General features: G+C 44.2%; 1 protein-coding gene across 1 annotated transcript; it reads left to right on the plus strand.

The window, feature by feature from the left end:
* The first annotated feature begins 3,389 nt into the window (after nucleotides 1-3,389).
* Nucleotides 3,390-18,060, plus strand: PLD4 (phospholipase D family member 4). Its single transcript, XM_059850465.1, has 11 exons — nucleotides 3,390-3,721; nucleotides 6,626-6,715; nucleotides 8,933-9,168; nucleotides 9,857-10,040; nucleotides 10,357-10,477; nucleotides 10,839-10,966; nucleotides 11,138-11,338; nucleotides 11,770-11,909; nucleotides 14,903-15,068; nucleotides 16,088-16,184; nucleotides 17,449-18,060. The coding sequence occupies exons 1-11, from the start codon at nucleotides 3,719-3,721 to the stop codon at nucleotides 17,646-17,648; spliced, it is 1,566 nt and encodes a 521-aa protein (XP_059706448.1). The 5' UTR covers nucleotides 3,390-3,718; the 3' UTR covers nucleotides 17,649-18,060.
* Nucleotides 18,061-20,817: the final 2,757 nt, after the last annotated feature.

Here is a 20,817-nt window from a genome sequence, read left to right on the forward strand (position 1 = left end):
GCAGTGTTTGAGTTGGGATGCTGTGCAAAGGGCCCTTTTGAAATCAATAGTGTGCCCACTTCATTAATTTTTAACTGTTTGATTGAATAAACATAAGAGGCAGTGGAACTGTAGCCAAAACTATTTGCAACATAATGAAAGCTGCTAGAATTGAAAAATAAAGGATAGATGGGAAAAGTAATGATCTCCTCTGTGCATCTTCCTGCTGAGCCTTCAGCTGCAAGCCTGGCTCTCCAACATCCTCAGCTGCTCTGGGAAATAGAGCCTGGTTTTCCACATGTGCACAGCAGGGAACAGCAGAACACTTTCCCCTGAGCAGGGTTTCAGGATCCTTTTTCAGAACAAACCATTCTTTGGAGGAGACAGATTCTCTTTTTTGGATGTTGTGTGAAGATCCAGCAGTAGACCCTCATCTGCTGGGTTCTGCCCATGTGATGGTGGGAGAGCACTGTGTTTTTCTCAGCAAGGACACCCTTGGACTTTGAAGAGCAAAGCCCTGCTGGTCACAGCTGGTGAGATGGGGTTGGTGTGGGGCAGCAGTTTGCCTGCAGGGGTGCTGCTTTCCTTAGTGGGGTGCAGCCATTTGGATGCAACCCTGCAAAGGCTCTGAGCACCAGCACACACCTGCACACTCCCCTGCACAGCTACCTAGCAAAGGTGTTATTGCAGTGGGTTGGCTGCTGAGCTCTGTGAGTGATGTGGGCTGAGCAAGAGAAGCCAAGAACAATGAGAAGAAAGTAGCACTCATTAGGACTCTACCCTGATTAAGCCTTTTCTCCTCTGAACAGAAAATACTGGAAATACTGTACTTGCCAAAAGAGTTGGTGCCAGAAAGGGTTTGTTCAACACTAAATGCTTCTGTCAACATCCAAATTACAGGAAGGGAAAAAACCACCAAAACCCACAAAATATAGCATCCACCTGGCACCTGCAGACACTTCCCAAACAGGAGATCCAGAGGGTGAGGTTTTGTTACAGCAGCAGCAATAACCACAGAGATAAGAGCAGTATAATTTTTGTAATAGAAAATACATTCAACACAGCATACACTGAAATGTTTTCCTAATACTTGCAAGTCATCTTTCCCAGGTGTGACTGGAGGGTGAGTGCTACAAAAGATGAGTGATGAGACTGGGACAGCAAAGGACTCTGCTATGTCTTGTGCTATCTGAATCACAGCTTTACTTGTTTTCCCCTGAAATATTTTCCTAAACAAATCATGGCTGGCAGGCATAGAGTATTTAATTTAAGGCTGAATAAAATTACTCCAAATAAGTTTTATATTTCAAGTTAAATATTTCAAGTCCATGATCAGATATCTTAGTGAATTTACTGAATATTTTAAAAAGTGGAAACTGAGTAAATCTTCAAAAATACTTCCAAAAAAATCACAATTTTATTTAGACTTTGCAATTTTCCCATGGCTTGTCAGCTGAATCACTTCCCAGTTCTAAACCTGAAATAATTTCTTTTGGTTCCCCACCCCCCTTCCCCAGCTAATTTAAGTATACAACTTTTGGCACAAAGTATAAATAGAGCATTTTTCTTTTCAAATGTTCAGGCCTTGCCTAGTCCTGCCTCCCATCCTTCTGTCAGCTGTTGGTGTTTGGAGCCCAGCCTCGATCTCATGGAACAGAAAGTGTAGTTGTGTAGTAATCTCTGCAGTGGTACTGATGTTTTTGTCTATAATTAGCTCTCAGAGATGAGGATGCATTATACTGGCAGTTTCTTCTTAGCAAACCTCCCACACAGGCAGAAAAAGCTCCTCCACTGTATCTTTTAATGCACCATGTAACAAACTGGAAGCCCAGGCATGATTTTTAGAGGGATTATGTTAACCACAGAGTGCCTCCCAACCATACAGCAGGAGTTGCATTTATTCTGTGTGGGAGGGTGGCAAGTGAGCCAGAGCAACTGGTAGAAGGAGCCTTGTCTGAGAGATGGGGAAGAGGAAGAAATAAAATCTCCTGTTTGCTCTAAAACTTGCTATTCTTTTTTTCTTTCCTGCCCCCAGCTGCATGCATTGGTCAAATAGAATCCTATTCTACCCATAAACCCTCTTCCATCCTGGAGCTGTCATAGCTACAACACTGCTAGTAAGATCAGAAATGCAAAATGGGTGGGCTGGTATGTGAGGTCAGATGAGAAGGAAACCAGGATTTTGCAAGCTGGAGTGGAGGAGGACAGTGGAATTTATCAGTGCTGCAAGTGGTTAGAGAGCTGACAAAGAGGAGAAATACAGAGCATTCCTTTTCCTGGGAGCTGCTCTTCCTCTGATACAACCCTCTTAAACTGAACTTGTGATATTGGAGAAATAAATGATAAATCCTGAGCTTTGTTAACAGGTGCTGCTCCCTGTGTGGTTCAATCCTGAAGTCAGTGGGAGCTTTTGTGACTTATCTGACACAGTTCATGCCAGGATTTCAGTCCTGCACACAAGCAGGAGCTTAGCTGAAATATTTAGTTGGAATGCTCAGCCTCTGAAGTCATCTGAGGGCCAGGGACACTTCCTGGGGGTGATTTGGACCTTTAGCAGGGGTGGCTTTCTGGAGTTCTTTTCATTGGCTGCAGATCCTGCCTCCAGCTTTCTGGTAACTCAGATCTACGGGGACAGCAGCAGCCTTGGCTTTGTTTTTAACTCCTGTTGTAAATCCAGAGATTTGGGATGGCTCCCATGATAAGTGATCTGTGCACAGCAGTAAATTCAGCAGTGAGGTGGCTGGGCAGAGACATGTCCTATCTGCTCCACTAATTACTTTTTGGACTTCTTTGAGGTTCATGCTTGTGTTTTGGTCTTGAGGGAAGCAGGGGACTCATGGCACTTGGAGTTTCCCAGGGAAAGCCTTCTTTCTGTTGTACCAGACCAATCCTCTGGCTCCTTATTTTTTCAATCTTCAGCAGCTTAATACAAGGTGTGCTAAAGCCTCGTGTTCCAAGGCTGTCTCCACTCACTCCTTACAGCATCCTTCCTCTGGTACTGCACTAGGGAACTGCATCCTGGGGTTCAGTAGGAACAAGAGGCTGCCTGGAGGAAAACAGCAGCATTCCCAGAAGGGTTTGTGTCAGCTAAGGTGCAGCCTTTGGATTTTTACAGAAGGCATAATTTCTTAGAAGCTGCCCCAAACTCAATGTCAGCTATTACTCCTGAACAGCATCACTGCAAATTCCAAATGCCATTTGTTCAGGACGAGGGCTGCATTGTTTCAAAGGAGCTGGCTTGCTCCCCTGTGTTTGTCCAAGCATGACTGAGCAGGAAAGTGCTTTCAAGAAAAACTTTGCAGAGAGTTTGTTTTGGAGGGTTTGTTTGCCTGCTTAAAATGAAACTTCTGGTTAAGAATAGTGAAGTGAAATAGAGCCATGTTTGGGCTGCTAGCAGCACCAAAGACAAGAAGTCCTTCCAACCAGTGTCTTCTCACACTGATCTGGACTCTGACTTTCCACCACTGAGTAGGAGCTTTGCCATCCAACAGAGCAAGTTATGGCAAACCTGTGAAGATCAGGACCCTGGGTCACAACAACTGGAGGATAACTTAGTACCCTGTCAGTACACGCTGTGAAACTCAGTGTCTAAGAGGAAGTGATCTACAGCAGGAGGGGAAAAAACCAGAAGAAGCCTAAACAAATGTGCTGACAGAGCATGAGTATTGCCTTTTGTACACAAGGCTGGGAGTAACATCAGAGTGCAGGGGGACATCCACACAGGAGGAGACCTTCCAGGATGGTGAGTACCTTTGTCTTCATCTTGAGGGAGCTGGGGGGTGCCCATGGAGAGATGAATGCACCTTGTTCATCTGAGGAACTTCAAACTGCTCCTGGGGAGGATTAGGTACAGTGAAAAATCACATTCTTGTGTTTGAAATTCAAAGTGTGACACAATTTGTTGCTGGTGGAGAACAGTACCAAGAGGTACTTTGGAGGCAAGGAGAAAGCAACCATAATGTTATAAACAGCAGTGTCCTGTGGGTACTCAGCAGACTGATGCCCCAGCTAATGGCAATGCTAAGTAGTGCTTATATTTATTGCTCTTGGATGAACTTCATTCAGTCACTGAAACTGACAGCTGGTAGGGCCCTGAAAGCTTTGAGGGAGCCATAGTTAATTGCTGACTAGCTAGAGTATTATTCTTAGGAATTCTGGTTGTGTCTGTGATGTTTCCCTTCCTGAAAATTAAACAGTTTTAGAGCAGTTCTCACAACTTCTGTACAGCAGGTGGGACTTCAACCCATCACCAGTCAAAAACTATAGGAAGGGCTTTGTTTGAACAGAATGGTAGATGATTCTATCACAGCACATATGAAATCTGTTCACCTTCATATTTTAAGAAAAACACTGCTTTTGGAAGACATTTTGTAACTGCTGCTGAAAAAGAGAAGTGAAACAAGTTGTTTCTGGTAAGCTCTATCCATCCAAGGCCATCACGTGGCTCTAATAGCACTGACACCTGCAGTTCCTTACCAAGACACTGCCTGGGTCACTAGATGGGACTTCAGGAGCCAGAGGAACAAGGGAGACGGAGGGACAAGGGAGACAGAGGGACAAGGCAACACTTTTCAGCTCCAGTTCTGTGATGAGATGCACACGTGGTGGCTGTTTGTTTCTGGCCAGCCCAGCTCATTGGGACAGCTGTGCCAAAGCCACAAGCTGTGGAGTGTGACCTGCAGCCTCAGTGGGCTCTCCTGGCCCAGCCTGAAGGGCTGCTGCTGTTTGTCAGATGCCTTTCTTCTCCTCTGCCTCACTTTCTACCCAACTCTTTCACATCTTCACTCTTTCTCTCTTCTCCCTTTCCTCCTACCAAGATTTCTGGGTTGCAATGTGACAACTTCCTCTCGTGTGTGTTGCTGTCACACCTTTCTCTGTGTGGTGGGTTATATCCCCCATCTGCTTGGGCTCTCAGCTCTTTGGGGTAAGGGTCTTTATATTGCACTGAAAACATGAACTGGGATTTCAGAGGTATGGGAATGGCCAACTATCCTTCACTGCTGGCAGCCACTCCATTTCTCCAGGGCTGGGAGAATGGATGTTTACCTGCCAGCATTTGTAACTATTTCTAGTGGAAGAGCTTGCAGCTGAGCCTGGGGCAGCGAAAGGAAGTGACAGTGAAAAGTGTGATTAAAACTGCTTTGGGAAGTGGGCCCTGCTATAGTGCTTGCAGCTGATAGCAACAAGCAGGTCCTGAAATGGAAACAGGGCTCTCTTCCATGCAGCTCCAGTATGCTTTTAAGCAGGAGTGTTTGTACCCTTTCTTCCCTCCCCACCTTTTCCATCTTTGTCATTCTCTCTTGTCTGCTCTTTTACCCCAAGCCGCCCCTTTCCACATCCCTCTCTGCATTCCCCAAGTTGCTGTTTCAGACCCACCTCCCTTATCTTCCAAGACATCCTCCACCTCTTTGGTTCAGCCCCACCAGTACCTGTGAGTCGAGGAAGCCTCTGGGGCTGTGTCCAACCCCTGCCTGTCCCATGCAGCCACAGCATTCACACAGAAAGGTGGAGTGGGCAGGAGCTGGAAGCAGCAGGGAATGTGTAGGGCCGTGCTGCTTTACTGCTGGGGAGGGCAGACACTGTGAGCCCACCCAGTTCAGGTGACAACAGCTGTGAACACATGCCAAGATGGATGGGACAAGTCTGGCAGGATCCTTCCTACATAAACCTTGTTTGAGTGAGGCCACCCACAGAGCAACTCCACATCCAGTACCACTGCAGCAGGGTCATCCTCCAGGCTACAAAAGCCCTGTGGCTCAGGGGTCAGAAGCAGTCATTCAGGGACTGGACAGGTGGTGGTATCATCTGGTAGCACCTTCTGAGCCCTGCTGTACCCCAGGATCTGCCTCTTGCTTCTGAGAATGAAAAGTGTCATCAGGCACTGTGGGGTAAATTCATCTCTGCCAATGCAGGGATGATTCATGACGCACTGGACATGTGTCAAGTTTTTGAAGAGGTAAAATAGGAAAGTGCCAACTCCCCCTGTCTGGCCATCTGCTGCCATGTTGGCATATTTTGGTATTTGCTCTTATGGTTGCCTCTGCTGGTGGTAAAAAAAGATTGGAGAAATACTGCCTGAGAAGGAAAAGAAGATAACTTATCTTCTAGAGTCATGACTGCAGCAGGGGAGAAGGGGAGTTTGTATTTCAGCCTGGTCCCTGTCCCCTTAACAGAGACACTTCTGGAAGAGACACTGGCATTGAAGACAACAGGCACAGGAAGAGAGCAGAAGCCTGACAGAGTCACATGCAGGATGAGGCTGATGCTGCACACTGTCACCCACTGCTTCTGCATTTAATTACTGCTTGTTGGCAAATACGTTCGCTTGCAACAGGACAAAAGTGGGTGCTGAAGGATGGCTGGAAGAGGCAGTGATGCAGTTGTTTACATATTAATTACTGCAGGGATTTTCATGTGTGGAGAGCACTGGGGGGAAACAGTGGGGACACGTCCCTCTGTCACACTGGAATCTGTTAATGTCACTCAAGACCCATAATACAGGAGGATGTTGCACAGACCCATACTCAAACCTCAGAGCACTGTGTAAAGCAGTGGCAATAATCTGCACTTTTTGTCTGTAATTGGCTGTACACAAATGTTGTCATAAAGCTTTATTTTTCCCCTTGCATCCATTTCTGTTTTTCAGATTGTGAAAAAAGCATTAAAAACATCCCTGATGTTTGGTGAGTCCTCCAACATGAAATTAGGCGTGAACAATCAAAAAGACGTCAAAACGGTAATTATTGGGATACACCACATTTGCTTACAAGAACTGAGATTGTGCTGACGTTTCTGAAAAGAAATAACAGGTTGAGAATTATTTTATTGGCCATTTTAGAAAACTCTGTAGGTTTCAATCCCATTTGTAAACAAGTGAGTGACAAAACCCTCATTGATTTATCCGGTAGACTGATCAAACCTTGCCCAGAGGGAGTAATGTGGAGATAAATCCTGCAGCTCTGTCTGGCTCAGGACAAGGAAACCACACTCATACAAACAGCCTCACTTCCACCACTGGCACAGCATTTATTCATGTATTCATTTGTTCATTTCTTCAGATGCCCAGAGTACCTGGACATCACAGCATGTAGCATGGTGACAGCTGTGATGTGACTTCAAAATAGATTTCTTACCTTAGAAATGTCTTCTAAAACCTGTCTAAGTCTTGCTAATGTGTTCATGTGATGAAATGTGGAACTGTTAAAAATAGGTGAGGTTTTTTTTTTTTTTTTGTGGCAAGGTGGAGAACAAGCCAGAGGGCAAAAATTTAAGTAGATAGCTTAAAGATTATTATTTTATTCAAATCACTGCCTGAAATCTATGTCAGCACTGAAGATTTTGAGAAAAGCAGAGAAGATTAAAAGCAAGAAGCTTTATCCACATAGAAACTGAAACAGAAACTTTCAGAGGCAAGTGGTTTCTGTGTGGTTTTCCCATGTGCCCTTTTGGGAGCTCAGATTTACGGCTGCAGCCTCACGACCACCCCCAGACTCGATTCTCCTGCCTGGAAGCTCAGAAGCTCAGCTCTGAAGTCCATAGTGCCTATCACAGGCTGAGCTCAGAAGCTCAGCTCTGAGGTCCATGGTGCCTATCACAGGCTGAGCTCAGAAGCTCAGCTCTGAGGTCCATGGTGCCTATCACAGGCTGGTGGATGGTTCCAGCACCCACAAAGTGCCACGGGGAGCCAGCCATGATAATTACTGGGGGGAAATAGAACTGCATGTGTGGCTGGCTGTCTTTTCCTGCTCAGCACAAGGCAGCCTTTAGAGCCAATTTTCAGCATGTGAGTGGCTGGACTGCAGATCTGAAGCTACCAGGTAACCAGGCTACTTTTTTTTTTTTTTTCTATCTACATTCAGGAAAAAAATTGAAAGTGCAGCAAAAGGGAAATGAAACTAACTCACCACACTAGAGTGACATGGATAAATGAGATTTGTGCACATGGATAAATGAGATTTGTGTAGTTTCAATTAAGGGAGGTTGAAGACAAAACCAGAACGTATTCAGAAACCACAAAATGTCTTTCTGCCTCTGACACTTTCTGAACTGTTTTTACTCCCCTGACAACACAAACTTCCTTTTTATGGTAATGCTTTGCTGAATCCCACAGCTAATTTTTGTGTTGGAAATTTCCTTATTTTGATTTTGGTAGAAATTTTGTTGAACATCCATTGGTCCTGTGCTAAAATGAAGCTAATTGATGTCAAATTATTCACAAAATTTGGGAAAAATAACAAGGAATTGATATGTTGGCACAAAAGATTGAACCAAAAAATGGAACTAAAATCATGGTCTTCATATAAACCAACATCAATCCATTTCCAAATTTTCTTTTTTGCACTTTATTTGATCATATCTCCTTTCCAGTTTGTTCCACTTGATTCTCTGATTTCAAGGTTTCAGGAAATTCTTCCTTTCAGGATGGGAATGAACTCTTGCCATTTCAATGAGGATCAATTGGGCAAGCTTTGGTCCATTTCCCTGCACGTCATGTCATCCCATTGGCTTTTATTGTTTTCACTTAGTTTCAGAATTTTCTCTTTTGTTTTTTAGCAGTTCCTTTCTTCAATTTATTCTCCTGTCTCTTTGCTTACCTTTCTTCCCTGATTTTGGGGTTTCAATGTGTAAAATTTTGGCAAGTTTTGGTCCTTCTCACTGCATCTCATTTGAGTTTAAAGGGGCCTTTTAAAGGTTACCTAATCCACCCCCCTGCAGAGAGAAGGGCCATCTTCAACTAGATCAGGCTGCTCAGGGCCCTGTCCAAGCAGACCTTGAAGAGCTGTTCCTCACTTTCAGTGCTGCACCTAAGAACACTGCCTGGCAGTAGCTGCCAGCAGATCTCCCATTCAAAGACTAAATAAAAGATTGATTCACCTGCACAGGTGGACATCCATTAGCTGGTGCATCAATGCCTTGGTGATCACTTAAATCTTCTCTGTGGGTTCTGTTCTAGTTTCAAATCTTAGGGGTGATTCTGACGCTTGCTCTTGTCCTGATGGCTTTTTACTTCCTGAGTATGGACAGCACAGTTGATGGCGACAGAGAAGAAGCAGCAATTGTCAGCATTTACAGAAAGGTGGGGGAGGAAGGACTGTACAGAGATGTCCCAGAGGAAGAAGGACTCTATGGAGATCTCCCAAGAACCACAATAACTGAGGAGGGCACCAATAGATGCAACGACTCCTGCAGGTGAGTCAGGTTAGATGGCACATGGAGAAGTCATCACCAGAGGGAGAAATAGCTACAGTACTGATAATACCAGCATGGGTTTTATTCTCTTCCCACTGTATCATAAGTGATGAAGCACCACTAATTTGGGAGGAGGGCTAATTTGGGAGTGCTGTTTAGGCACTGGGTAATTGGTAGCTGCCTGCTGTGAGGGACAGTAGGGCAGTGTCACAGCTCCTCTCCCAGTCCCGTGCTTGTATGTTCATCTCAGCTCAGTTCCTCCTCTATCCCCTCCAGCCATCCTCCTTTTGTGGCAGCAGTGGGAGGCAGCAGAGTCACCAGCTGGCAGAGCAGCCTTTCTCAGAGGCTGGAGGGCAGGGAATGTCTGAGCTGGGACAGGGTGAGGAGGGTACCCTAGCAACACCCAGCTATGGGGGTTTGCTCTTCTCCACATCTTAGGCATGGTAAAATAAAAAGCTCAGAATGGCTACTGAGAAACCATTCTGCTGAATTTGGGAGGTCACTGTACAACAATATAAGCCTGGCTACAAAAACTTGGGGTAGAGAGCACTCCCAGCCTGTTTGTCCAGCTCACCTTGTTTGCTGTGGAGGCTGACACCCAGCATGGCCAACTGTGTGGCCTGACAGGTGCTTGGTGTCCTGTTGGGGTCACAGTCACTTGCTTCACAACACAAAATTGCCATTGCAGCTTTGAACTTGTGGAAAATGTTCCTTATGACTTACCCTTCGAGATAAACAGCACTGCAGCCAAACCCTTGTACCAAGCCTGGACAAGACTGCTTGATCTAGCCCAGGAAAAAGTGCACGTGGCTTCTTACTATTGGTCTCTCACTGGGAAGGATATTGGTGTCAATGACTCCTCTTCCAAGCAGGTAAGGTAAAAAATCAGCAGCAAGCACGTCTGTGGTTGTTTTTCCTGATGTCCATGTGGTAGAGGACAGGCTGGCTGTGCAGTCTGTTTCCCAGAGACATTGCTTAACTCCTCCTGCAAATCCAGGAAGGTTTTCCATGCTGTTCTGAAGCAACAGTCCAGCTTTCCTCCTTTAGTCAAGATAGGCAGAAATAAGTGAAATTTCTGACCTTCCTTATGCTAGGGTTCTTCAAAGGAAGTACCCATTAGTAACACTGCCCTTGCATATATCTTACTACACCTTCTGTAACAAAATAAAATAACAATTCACCACACAGGGTGAAGATATTCTGCAGAGGTTTGAGAGGTTACTCGCAGAGAATGTCTCTTTGTATATTGCAGCAAGTTCACCAACTCTGGCTACAAAATCAAGAGACCTTGAGCTTTTAGAGGAAAAAGGTAATTATTTCCCTTCAGTGATCCACTCACAGCTTCTGTATTGCAAAAAGGCATCTGTGGGAAACCTGGTTTCCAAGGCCTGTTCTGATTTAGTGCTTAAATGGATTCACAGGACAAGCACCATCTGCTCACTAGTTGATGCTTTCTTTCTGTGTTGCCATGCTCTTTTTTTTTAGGATGTTCTGAAAGTTCACATTTTGCATACTGTTTTTCAAGTTACTGCTTTCCCAGGAATGAGTGCTTGTGAATTGTGGTAGTTGTTACTGCTTGCAAGAGTCAGACATGCAGATGTGTTCTGGCTGCTGAGGAACCATCTCCATGCTGTATCTAAACTCTTTTTTCCCTCTCCATCTTTCTTCAGGGGCTCATGTGAAAAAGATTGATTTTGGACGTTTGACAGGAGGAGTGTTGCATAGCAAATTCTGGATAGTAGATATGAAACACATATATATTGGTAGTGCAAACATGGACTGGAGATCTTTATCTCAGGTAATTGCTGCTGCTGCTGCATATTCTGAAATCTGGGGGAAGATTCATATCCTAGCAGATAAGAGAGAAAAATCGTAATGATGCAAAATTTTGTCAGAGCAGAAGAAACAGCAAAGAAACCCCTGGAGGTGGCTCCTTCTGGGGCTGTGACACAGCTTGCTCTCTTTGCAGGTGAAAGAGTTTGGTGCTGTGATGTATAACTGCAGCTCTTTGGCCCAAGACCTCTGGAAAACATTTAGTACCTACTGGGATGTTGGATACCCTAATGCTACCATCCCAAACCCTTGGCCTTTTAATTATTCAACCCACATTAACAATCATCAGCCTCTGGAAGTAGAATTTAATGGAATCTTGACAGAAACATATTTTTCTGTAAGTATGTTTGAAAATAACACAACAGTGTAAACTGTTTAAGGACTGAGCAGGAAAATTTCTTCAGCAGTCCTCTTCAGTTGCTTGTGTTTCAGGTGGATAATAATTTGTTCCTTAGGTTTCTCTGGAATGCTTAAAGGACAGGGATAAACCCAGCATAAGCTGTCAAATTGTATAGCAGGAACAGCATGCAGGTCTCTTTTAATCACCTGTAGCCTCAATACATCAATAAGTGTCTGACCCAGCAGGATAGGGAAGGCATGAGGAAAGATGGTGATCCATCTCAAGTGCTTTGTGATATTTTAATGAAAACTTGACAGATCTAAACATAAATGAGCTGCAGTCTGAGATTTTTTTTAAAAAATTAAACCATTGATCTATGTGTTTTCTTTTTTCTCTTTTTTTTTTTTTTTTTTTTTTTTTTTTTACAGGCTTCCCCTCCAGCATTTTGTCCAGCAGGTCGCACCCACGACCTCTATGCTATACTCAGCATTATCAGTCAGGCACAGAAGTTTGTCTATGTCTCTGTTATGGAATATTTCCCTACTAGCCGTTTTCTTCATCCAAAAAGGTACAATTTCAATCCTGAGCAAGTCAGCTACTTGTACTATTTAAAGAAAAATTATATCTTATTCCCCTCCTTCTGCAATGAAAATATTCAGAATGGAGAGAGGCTTTGTTCTGCATCCACAACCACCCCACAGACTGTGCCTCCCATGAACCAAGGAACAGGATGAGAGGAAACAGCCTCAAGTTTTGCCAGGGGACATTTAGATTGGATATTAGGAAAAAGAAATTCATGGAAAGTGTTGTCTGGTTTTGGAACAGACTATCCAGGGGAGTGGTGGAGCCACCATCCCTGGAACTGTTTAAAAATTCTGTGGCTATGGCACTTGAGTACATGGTTTAGTGGTGAACAGGGTGCTGCTTCTGGGCTGAGAGTCAGACCTGATGACCTTAAAGGTCTTTTCCAGAACCTAACAATTCTAGGATTCTGTGATTCCAGTCCTGATGCTGCAGAAAGGATGATTACCAATACCTGTGTGCTTTGCTGGTGTTCTGGAGCATCCTCCTGTGCTCTACAGACAGCAATAAATCTGTGAAATGCCACACTAAGGACAGTCAGGTTCCACGTCCTCCAAAATTCAACACAGCAGCTTTATGAATTGAGAGAGAAAAGGGAACGCCAGAAATATATCTGACATCAGATTTTTCAGAGAAAACATTGCTGCGCTCTCCTTTCTTGCTCCCATTTTTCTTTCTTGCTCTCCTTTACTTCTGAAGAGTCTTGACTTCCTGCTCCATTTCTTGCTTGATGCACTTGACCAATAGTTTAGAGGGTGGTTCTTGACTTTCCTGACCATTGCAGTGAGAGCTGAAACAGCCTCTAAAAGAAACTTGGTTTTTTTTTTGCTTGGGGGTTGGTGGGGTTTTTTTGTTCCGGTTGTTGAGGGGTTTTTTTGTTGTTGTTGTTGTTGTTTGGGGTTTTTGTTTTGTTTTTAATCATTCCATTTAAGTTCCAGCAGCAGTTTCAGAGATCAGGTGATAGTGGTGATCTGGAGTAATCACAGAATCACAGATTGGTTTGAGCTACAGACCATCTCATTGTGCCCCTCCTGTGCCATGGGCAGGGACACCTTTCACTAGACCAGGCTGCTCAAAGCCCCATCCAGCCTGGCCTTGAGCCTGAGCGTGGTGAGCCACCAGAGACTGCCCGAGGCCACAGCAGAACTGTGCAGACTCTGCACATGAACCCAAACCTGAGCAGCACAGAAAGCTACACAGTCATGGGGCAGCACCAAGACTCCCAAATCCTCTTAGATATGCTTGAATTGGGATGTTTATGTGCAACCAGGTTCTCTGAATTATCTGTTTACAACATTCCTGAGTTTTCCAACCTGAGCAAGAAGTTCAAGTGAAAGAATTATGCACAACATGTCTTGTTGAATAGGGTGAGCTCTAGGCTGCCCTTCAGCCAGAATGATACCATGCATCATGTCCCTCTGCCACAACTGAGTAAAGCCTCTGTTGTTCAGCTGAGACACAGGTGTGTTATGGGAAGATTTTAGGACAATAAAGAGACACAGATAATTCTACTGTCCAAGAAACCAAATCTTGAGACTAGCCTCTACTTGGAGGATATCTTTAATAAATCCAACACCTCAGAGGATTTCCAGTTTATATGTAATACAATTGAGTCTCTGGGTTTCTCATCTTCTGAGAACCCACTCATCTTTCTGGAAATAAGTTCCCAGAAAGTCTCTTTTCCCCCTTAGGACTGAGTGCATTAATACTCCTTATTCTTCATCTGAAGGCTTAATCCACAGTTTGTGACATCTAGGGCTGATCAGATGCAAACAGGAGTTTGAAAGGCCCAGGGAAAGTGGCACAGGGCCTCGGGCTATCTCCACAGCAACCAGCTGTAGTGCCATGAATTGAAGCTGATTAGTTCAGGTTAGGTTCCTCCAGCAGCTGAGGCAGAGGAAACAAAGCTGCTGTCTAATGCCCGAGTGTTAATCAACTAGAAACTAATATATTTAATAAATTGAAACCATTCAAAAGTTGCATTTCAAATAGCATGATTTTCTAAGCTTTTCAGGATCTGTAAGTCAAGCCTGAGCCTCAGAGCACGTGGCCAGGCCATTGATCTCAATAGGACGATGAACGAGGGAGGAGCAGAGAATTCAGGCCTTTGTACATAAGACCAAAAGGATTAAGTTAGGCAAATTAATTCATCATTGCTCATGGGACTGTGAGCAAATGCTGGACCTCTCTCTGTATCAGCCCTCCAATCTGGACTAAACATGCTTGTCTCCCTCTGTGCAGCATTTGTTAGGATCTGTGCAATGAAAATGCCACCTGGGTGTTTGGAGTCACCAGCCCTGGGATGCACTTTGTCCAGCTCTTTGTGTTGTGTAGCTGGGTGAAGGATGTTAAAAATGTTCCCCATAGCTACAGCCAACACAAGTGTCAGGAAAATGGATTTTCCCATGTTCAGGGAACATGGAGGGCACAGCTGTGTCCATTACCTTGGGCACACACAGGGAGGGGTGGGGAGGGATGGAGCCTGCCCTTGCTGGCTGATGGCACAGGACCACTGCAGACACTGGAAACAGTCTCCAGGGGCCTGAAAAAGCCATATTCTGCAAAATGGTTCTTAGACTTTCCTCTGGGCTCTGCAGTGCCCTTTTACTCTGTGCTGTATGAACTGGCTTTACCCTGGAGTTGCTATTGTTATCTTTATTTTCCTAAGGAGATAAGCATAGTGGAACCATGCTGTTTGTGTCTGTGTATGTGCACTTTACTAAGCTTTAAACTTTTGGATTAATTTCACCCCAATTTGGCAGGGTCTGGAGGTCTCAAAACACGTTCTGTGAAAAGAACAGACTTGGTAGAAGGCAGAAACCTTGTTTGTACCTCCAGGGAAGCCACAAGCGCTTCACCTACTAGACATCAGAAATCCCATCTGTGCATCATCACTCCTAGTCTCAGCTTAACTTCACAGCTTTCTAGTGAACTGCTTAAAACAAACATCCCTTTTTGCACACACCTCCTTTCCTGCAGGTACTGGCCAGCCATTGACAATGCCCTGAGGCGTGCAGCTTTCAACCGCAGAGTGCAGGTCCGGCTCCTGGTCAGCTGCTGGGCGTACACTGACCCAGCCATGCTCCACTACCTGAGGTCCCTGCGTGCTCTGGACAACCCACACACCCACATCAGCGTCGACGTGGTATGAGAAAGAAACCTGATTTTGGAAAGACAGCTTGAGGATATGGCCCCACACTGATTTCTGAGAATCAGCTGCAGTTTGTGTGTACAAATGTTAGCTTTTAGAGAAGCAGGTTGTCTGGTTTTGCAGTGACTGCTTCCCGTTTTTGTGAAAATAGGCCCAATGTGTAATCTCTGAGGAAGCAGCTATTTAAAGCTACTAGTGATATCAGGTATGTGCCTGGCTGTGGCACTTGAGACATTATCCAGGCAGCTGTTTTTGCTGAGCACTGTGACAGTAATAGTTTGCATGATAACTTAGTGCTCCTCTCAGAGACCTTTTCCTGCATGGAATATGTTAAATTGGTCTAATTGGTATCAGTTTGTTAAAACTGAGAGCTCTGCTGTCTGCCTATACAGATAGATCTGTTCTTGAACACTAAATACTGCACCATAGGTATTAGGCTGGAATGCATCAGGTGGAGTGGGGATGGTGTGGATACTCCCAACATGATGCAGTAATCACAACAGAGAAATATCACTGAAGGAGGAGTGGGTTTCAGAAAAAAAAAATTAAAAGGGAAACATAGATTTTGGTATGAGTTAGCACAAAAAGTTAGGCATTATGTTTGCCTACAGTACCCCTTGTGTCTGTGATCAGCCCATTCTCGCACAAAATAAGAGCAGCAATCAGTGGTAAATGCAATCTATTAAACAGCTGCCTAAAACTGCATTTAATTGTCTGCCCTGTAATGATAATAGCTGTGCCACTAATGGAACATTGTGAGGCAAACATTTTCTGTATCTGATCTTAATTGCTTATCCAGTTTTATGTATAGTGGAAGTATTATTTGCTAGTTTTCTTGGATAGGAGTAAAATCTCTTCTGTGGTCTATTCAATAACAGAGTGCAGTATGTTCTCTTTTGTTCTTCCCACACTCTTCTATTCTTTGAAACTATAGCAAACATGCAGTGTCCAATCATGACGTCTGTTCCTCACTCTGGTATTTATGCTAATATTTTTAATTCCTCTCCCTCCAGAAACTCTTCATTGTTCCTGTTCTCAATCACACAAACATTCCTCATGGGAGAGTGAATCACAACAAGTACATGGTCACTGATAAAGTGGCCTACATCGGTATGTATTCCATTATTCCAAATACTTACTGTATCTCCAGATCCACTGCACTGAGGCTGAGATAGGATCACCTGCAATACCAAAAAATACCTCATTTTGCCATATAAAGCAAAGTCTGTCCTAGGTAAAGAAGTACAGTTATGAAAGGGAGAAAATAATGTAGGTCAAGTTCAGTAAGAGATTATTTCATAAGATTGTGAACCATCAGGAGCAGAGTGTGACAAGGCTGAGAGCACAGCCAGTGACAAGCACAGTGGGGATTTCACAGCCTGTGTGCTCAGGGTGACACAGGGATAGCTGCTGCTCCAGTACATAGCATTGCAGTGCTTTCATAAAAAGGAACTGCTGGGAGGAATTAATTCTATGCACTGTTTGTTGAACAGAATTCTAGGAAAGGAAATGAGAAAACAGTAATGTCAACTGTGTGCTGTTCCTGAAAGCCGAGATGGTGTTTACATTTCATTCTTTTATTAGGAACCCTCAAAAAAGGAGACGTGAAAGTGCTCTGTCATTTCAGCCAGCTCATCCTCCCAGCAATACACACCAGCAAACAGCCTGATCTTCAACTGGCTGAGGGTTTACAGCTCCAGTTGCCTTCAATACTTTAATAACTTGTTTTACACTTGAAGGCAGATATGCAGGTGATTTGTTTTCATGCCTAAGCACCTTCTGGAATTGACAGATTTTTCTGGCTAAGGCGATCACGAGGGGAAGTGTGTAAGTGCATTGTTGACAGTGCTTGATTGTCTGGATTGAGGTAGCTTTGGAGAGAGCCCTAGACAATGTCTGCAGCTGGATTTCCAGCTTTGCCTGGTTTAGAAGCAGGCTTTGTGTGTCAAGCTCAGAACAGCTCCCAAGGGTTTATTGAGCAGGAGTCCAGTTTCTCCTTTTGTTTTCCTTTAACAAATGAAGAGAATTAAGTAAATTAAAGACTTTTTTCTTTAGACACTGAATCCCATGTCAAACACTGGCTTTTACTTCTCTTAATACTCAAATATTGCACTTTATTGCCACGTTTATGAGTGGATTTGTGCATTCAGTCTGTACAGGCTGTAATGAATCAGAAGGTTATGAACCTTCAGGGTTGCAGTTAATACCAAGTTTTCAAAACCTGAGGTCTGGCATAAGAAGGAGGTGACCTGATTTTTGCTGCCTCGTTGGTCCTAATGAGATTTGCAGTCATAGAGCAAATCAACAAAGCCCAGAGATCAAACAGAACACTGGGAAATGAATGTTTTCTAATCAGCTACTTTTCCATTCATAGGGACTTCCAATTGGTCGGAAAACTACTTCACTGACACAGCTGGCGTGGGACTAATTATCAAACAGAATTCGACCAACCTGCAAAGAAGGCAGCAACCTGTCCAGGAACAGTTGAAAGATATTTTTGAGCGAGACTGGAATTCCAAATATGCGGTGAATCTGGAAGATGTGCAGGGACAGAAAGACTGTAACTGGGATTAGACCTGAAGTGAATTGAAATGTGCACTTAAAATAGAAACAAAAAAATGCATTTGAATCTTGTTCACGTGCAAATCAAGGAAATCTCTTCTTTTTGTTTTTGTCAGAGAAATCACTTCCTCGTGGCATCCTCACTGGTGACATGAGAATTTCTCATAGTTGACTCTACCTGCAAAACCACTAGTCAGTGTGTGATGTTTGATTTTTTTGTGTGATTACCTCATTGCAGAGTTAATGAAATGCATACAATGTTGTAAGACAAGCTGTCTGACATTAAAGCAAACATCAGAGACAGAGATCATAATTTCTCTGCCATTCTGTCTTTAGAAACTATATGTTTCAACCTAAAAGTTCCATTAACAGTGTTTGCTTACGTGTGTTTAAACATTTTTAATAAACTCCTGGGCTACCTTAACATTTCAGCCATGAATATGATCACCTACAATAGCAAGGGCAGATTTTTAAAAGCATTTAGAAATTAGACATACAGGGATTAATGGTGGTTGAAGAAATTAGGGATACCTGTTTCTAAGTGCTGAGGCTAGCTGCTAGAGATAAATGCCTGGGATTTAAACTTAGGGGCCAGTTTCCAACTCAGCTGCCCTGGAACCTGGAGTGTCTGGGGGTGTTTGGATGTCTGTGTGTCGGTCTCGTGCAGCAAACAGGATGGGGAGAGGGCAAAGCTGCTACATGGGTGCTGTTGTGGTTGGGGCATCCCACCTGCACTGAGGGCAGTGCTTGGAGAGGCTCCTCGCTCCTTCTGGGCTGCCCTGGTGCTGGCCCTGAGCAGTGCTGAGTCTCTGGGCTGCCCTTCCTCCTGCAGTCACTCAGGGACCACAGCCCTGAGCCATCTGGGGCTGATACCCCTATCCACCACAGCTCTGCCCTGGGTGACTTTCTGAGGTGACAGGAAAGGAGAGCAGGGCTTGTGCTCCAGCTGTGAGTGACACTGGGCTGGAGCTCCATGAGCCTTGCCAGGGCTGTGCATACACAAAAATCCCCACACAAATAAGGACTTTTAGAGATGACCCCCATAAATGTTCCATTTTTTGGTTTCCAGGCTGCTCCTTAGCTATCTCTTCAGACACTTCCATGATTCCTTGGAGTATTTGATCCATCATTACAAATCAATGCTTCTTGTGACTGTGGCAGATTTTTAAGACATGTAGTTATATGTACAGATATCATTGAAATTTTGGGAGTATTCACATACATGCCAAAATATTGAGGAACATGCAGGGGCTTTTCATGCTCTCACACCCTCTTTCCTTACTAGAGTTACCTTGAAAATCTTTGTGAGACGTTACATCCTCAACCAACAAAACAGTTTTCTGTAGAGGAGCGCACTCCTCTAGATGGCACTCCAAGCTGTGTTTTCTGTTTTGGCAGGACTAGATATCGCAGGGGGAAGAAGAAAACTTCCTTCTCTTCGGCTCAGGAGCTCAAATCTGACAGTGCTGGATTAGTTGTTCAGTGGGACAGAGTTTCTGGATAAGGTGGCAGAATTTTTCTTATGGCCCTAGAAACCTCAGGGGGGTAAAGTTTCTCATATAAAAGAAAAAATGGATGCTTAGGAGAGTGCTCTTCTATTTTCTCTACTGACTTCACTGTTGGTTTTCCTCTACATATGGGAAGGTGAGGGGGGAGTTTACAATTAATACAATGAACTGGATCTACGAGGAACTTGGGAGTATTTCCCTGGTTTCTTGTGAGACTTTTGAAGCCTGTTCATACCTTGATTCTTATTTACTTGTTTTCTATTAGACATGTAAGTTACAACCAGGCTTTGAGTCTCAGTTCTTTTCTATTTATGAAACAGGGTTAATAATAGTTCTTATCCATTCATCTCTTACTTATCTCTTTTGTTTAGATTGTGATTTCTCCAAGTTAAGGACTGTACCAAATGTATCCTGGGTCCTCCAGTGGCATTTATTAACATCATCCTTGGGCAGATTGGCTACTGGAAAAAGGTTCTTCACCCAGAGGGTGGTTGGGCATTGGAAAGACTGCCCAGGAAAGCTGTCACATCAAGAAGCATTTGAACTACACTCTTGGAGATGTGGTGTGATTCTTAGGGTTGTGCTGTGCAGAGCCAGTAGCTGGACCTTGTGAGTCCCTTCTGGCTCAGGATACTCTGTAATTTTCTAGTCTGACTGTAGGCTGTTCAGATTTTTGTCACTGCTTTACTGCAGTGGCTTTCAGGAGGAGCTGCTGCACTGCTCCCCCAGCAGGATCACCTCTGGAAGCTCTTTTTTTGGAGCAGTGCCATGTGGTGGCTACAGTGCTGCAACAGCAATGCAGGAGACAGCAAGACAGATCCTAGCTGGCTCCAGGGGTTATGAGAACTGACATGACCACAAAGCCACCTTAGACACCAGCTTGTTCCAAAAACTTCAGTATTATCTGTTCACATTTTTTCCTGCCATTACCCAGGATTTTCCTTTCCCAGTTGTTACAGATAAAACAAACCTTTGTTGCTTTATTCCAGGTACCGAGAAGACATTTCATCTACCATTTATGCCATATCAGGGCACACCTAATTTCTTGACAGTCATTAATATCTCCACAATCCTTAGAGGATTGCTCTTGGACCATGGGCACTGACTCACAGACATCTGCTCTCTGCAGAGGCCCAGAAAAGTCAGCTTTAGTTGCAGGGTGGATTGTAGGGGCGCAGCTTCCTGAAGAGGGGAAGTGGAGAGGGAGGTGCCAGTTCCTTCTTCCTGGTATCCAGTGCTGGGATGTGTAGGAATAGTTCAAAGTTGCATCAGGGGAGGTTCAAGGTTGACATTAGGAAATATTTCCTTACCAAGAGAGAGGTCAAACACTAAATCAGGCTTGTCTCGAGAAGTGTTCAATGCCACAAGCCTGTCAGTGTTCAAGAGGCATTTGGACAATGCCCTGAATAGCCTCAATGTTTTTTTCAATGTTTTGGTCATCCCTTATGTGGTCAAGAAATTGGACTGAATGATCATTGTGGGCCCCTTTGAATTAACTATTCTATTCTGTTCTGTTCTATTCTAAATGTCTTTAAAGTGAAACAGGGTTAGATCAGATATAAGGAAAAAATCTTTACTGTGAGGGTGGTGACACCCTGGCACAGGCTGCCCAGAGCAGCTGGGGCTGCCCCATCCCTGGGAATGTTCAAGGCCAGGCTGGACGGGGCTCTGAG

The sequence above is a fragment of the Haemorhous mexicanus genome, chromosome 6, assembly GCF_027477595.1.
Source record: "Haemorhous mexicanus isolate bHaeMex1 chromosome 6, bHaeMex1.pri, whole genome shotgun sequence".
NCBI classification, from domain to species: Eukaryota; Metazoa; Chordata; class Aves; order Passeriformes; family Fringillidae; genus Haemorhous; species Haemorhous mexicanus.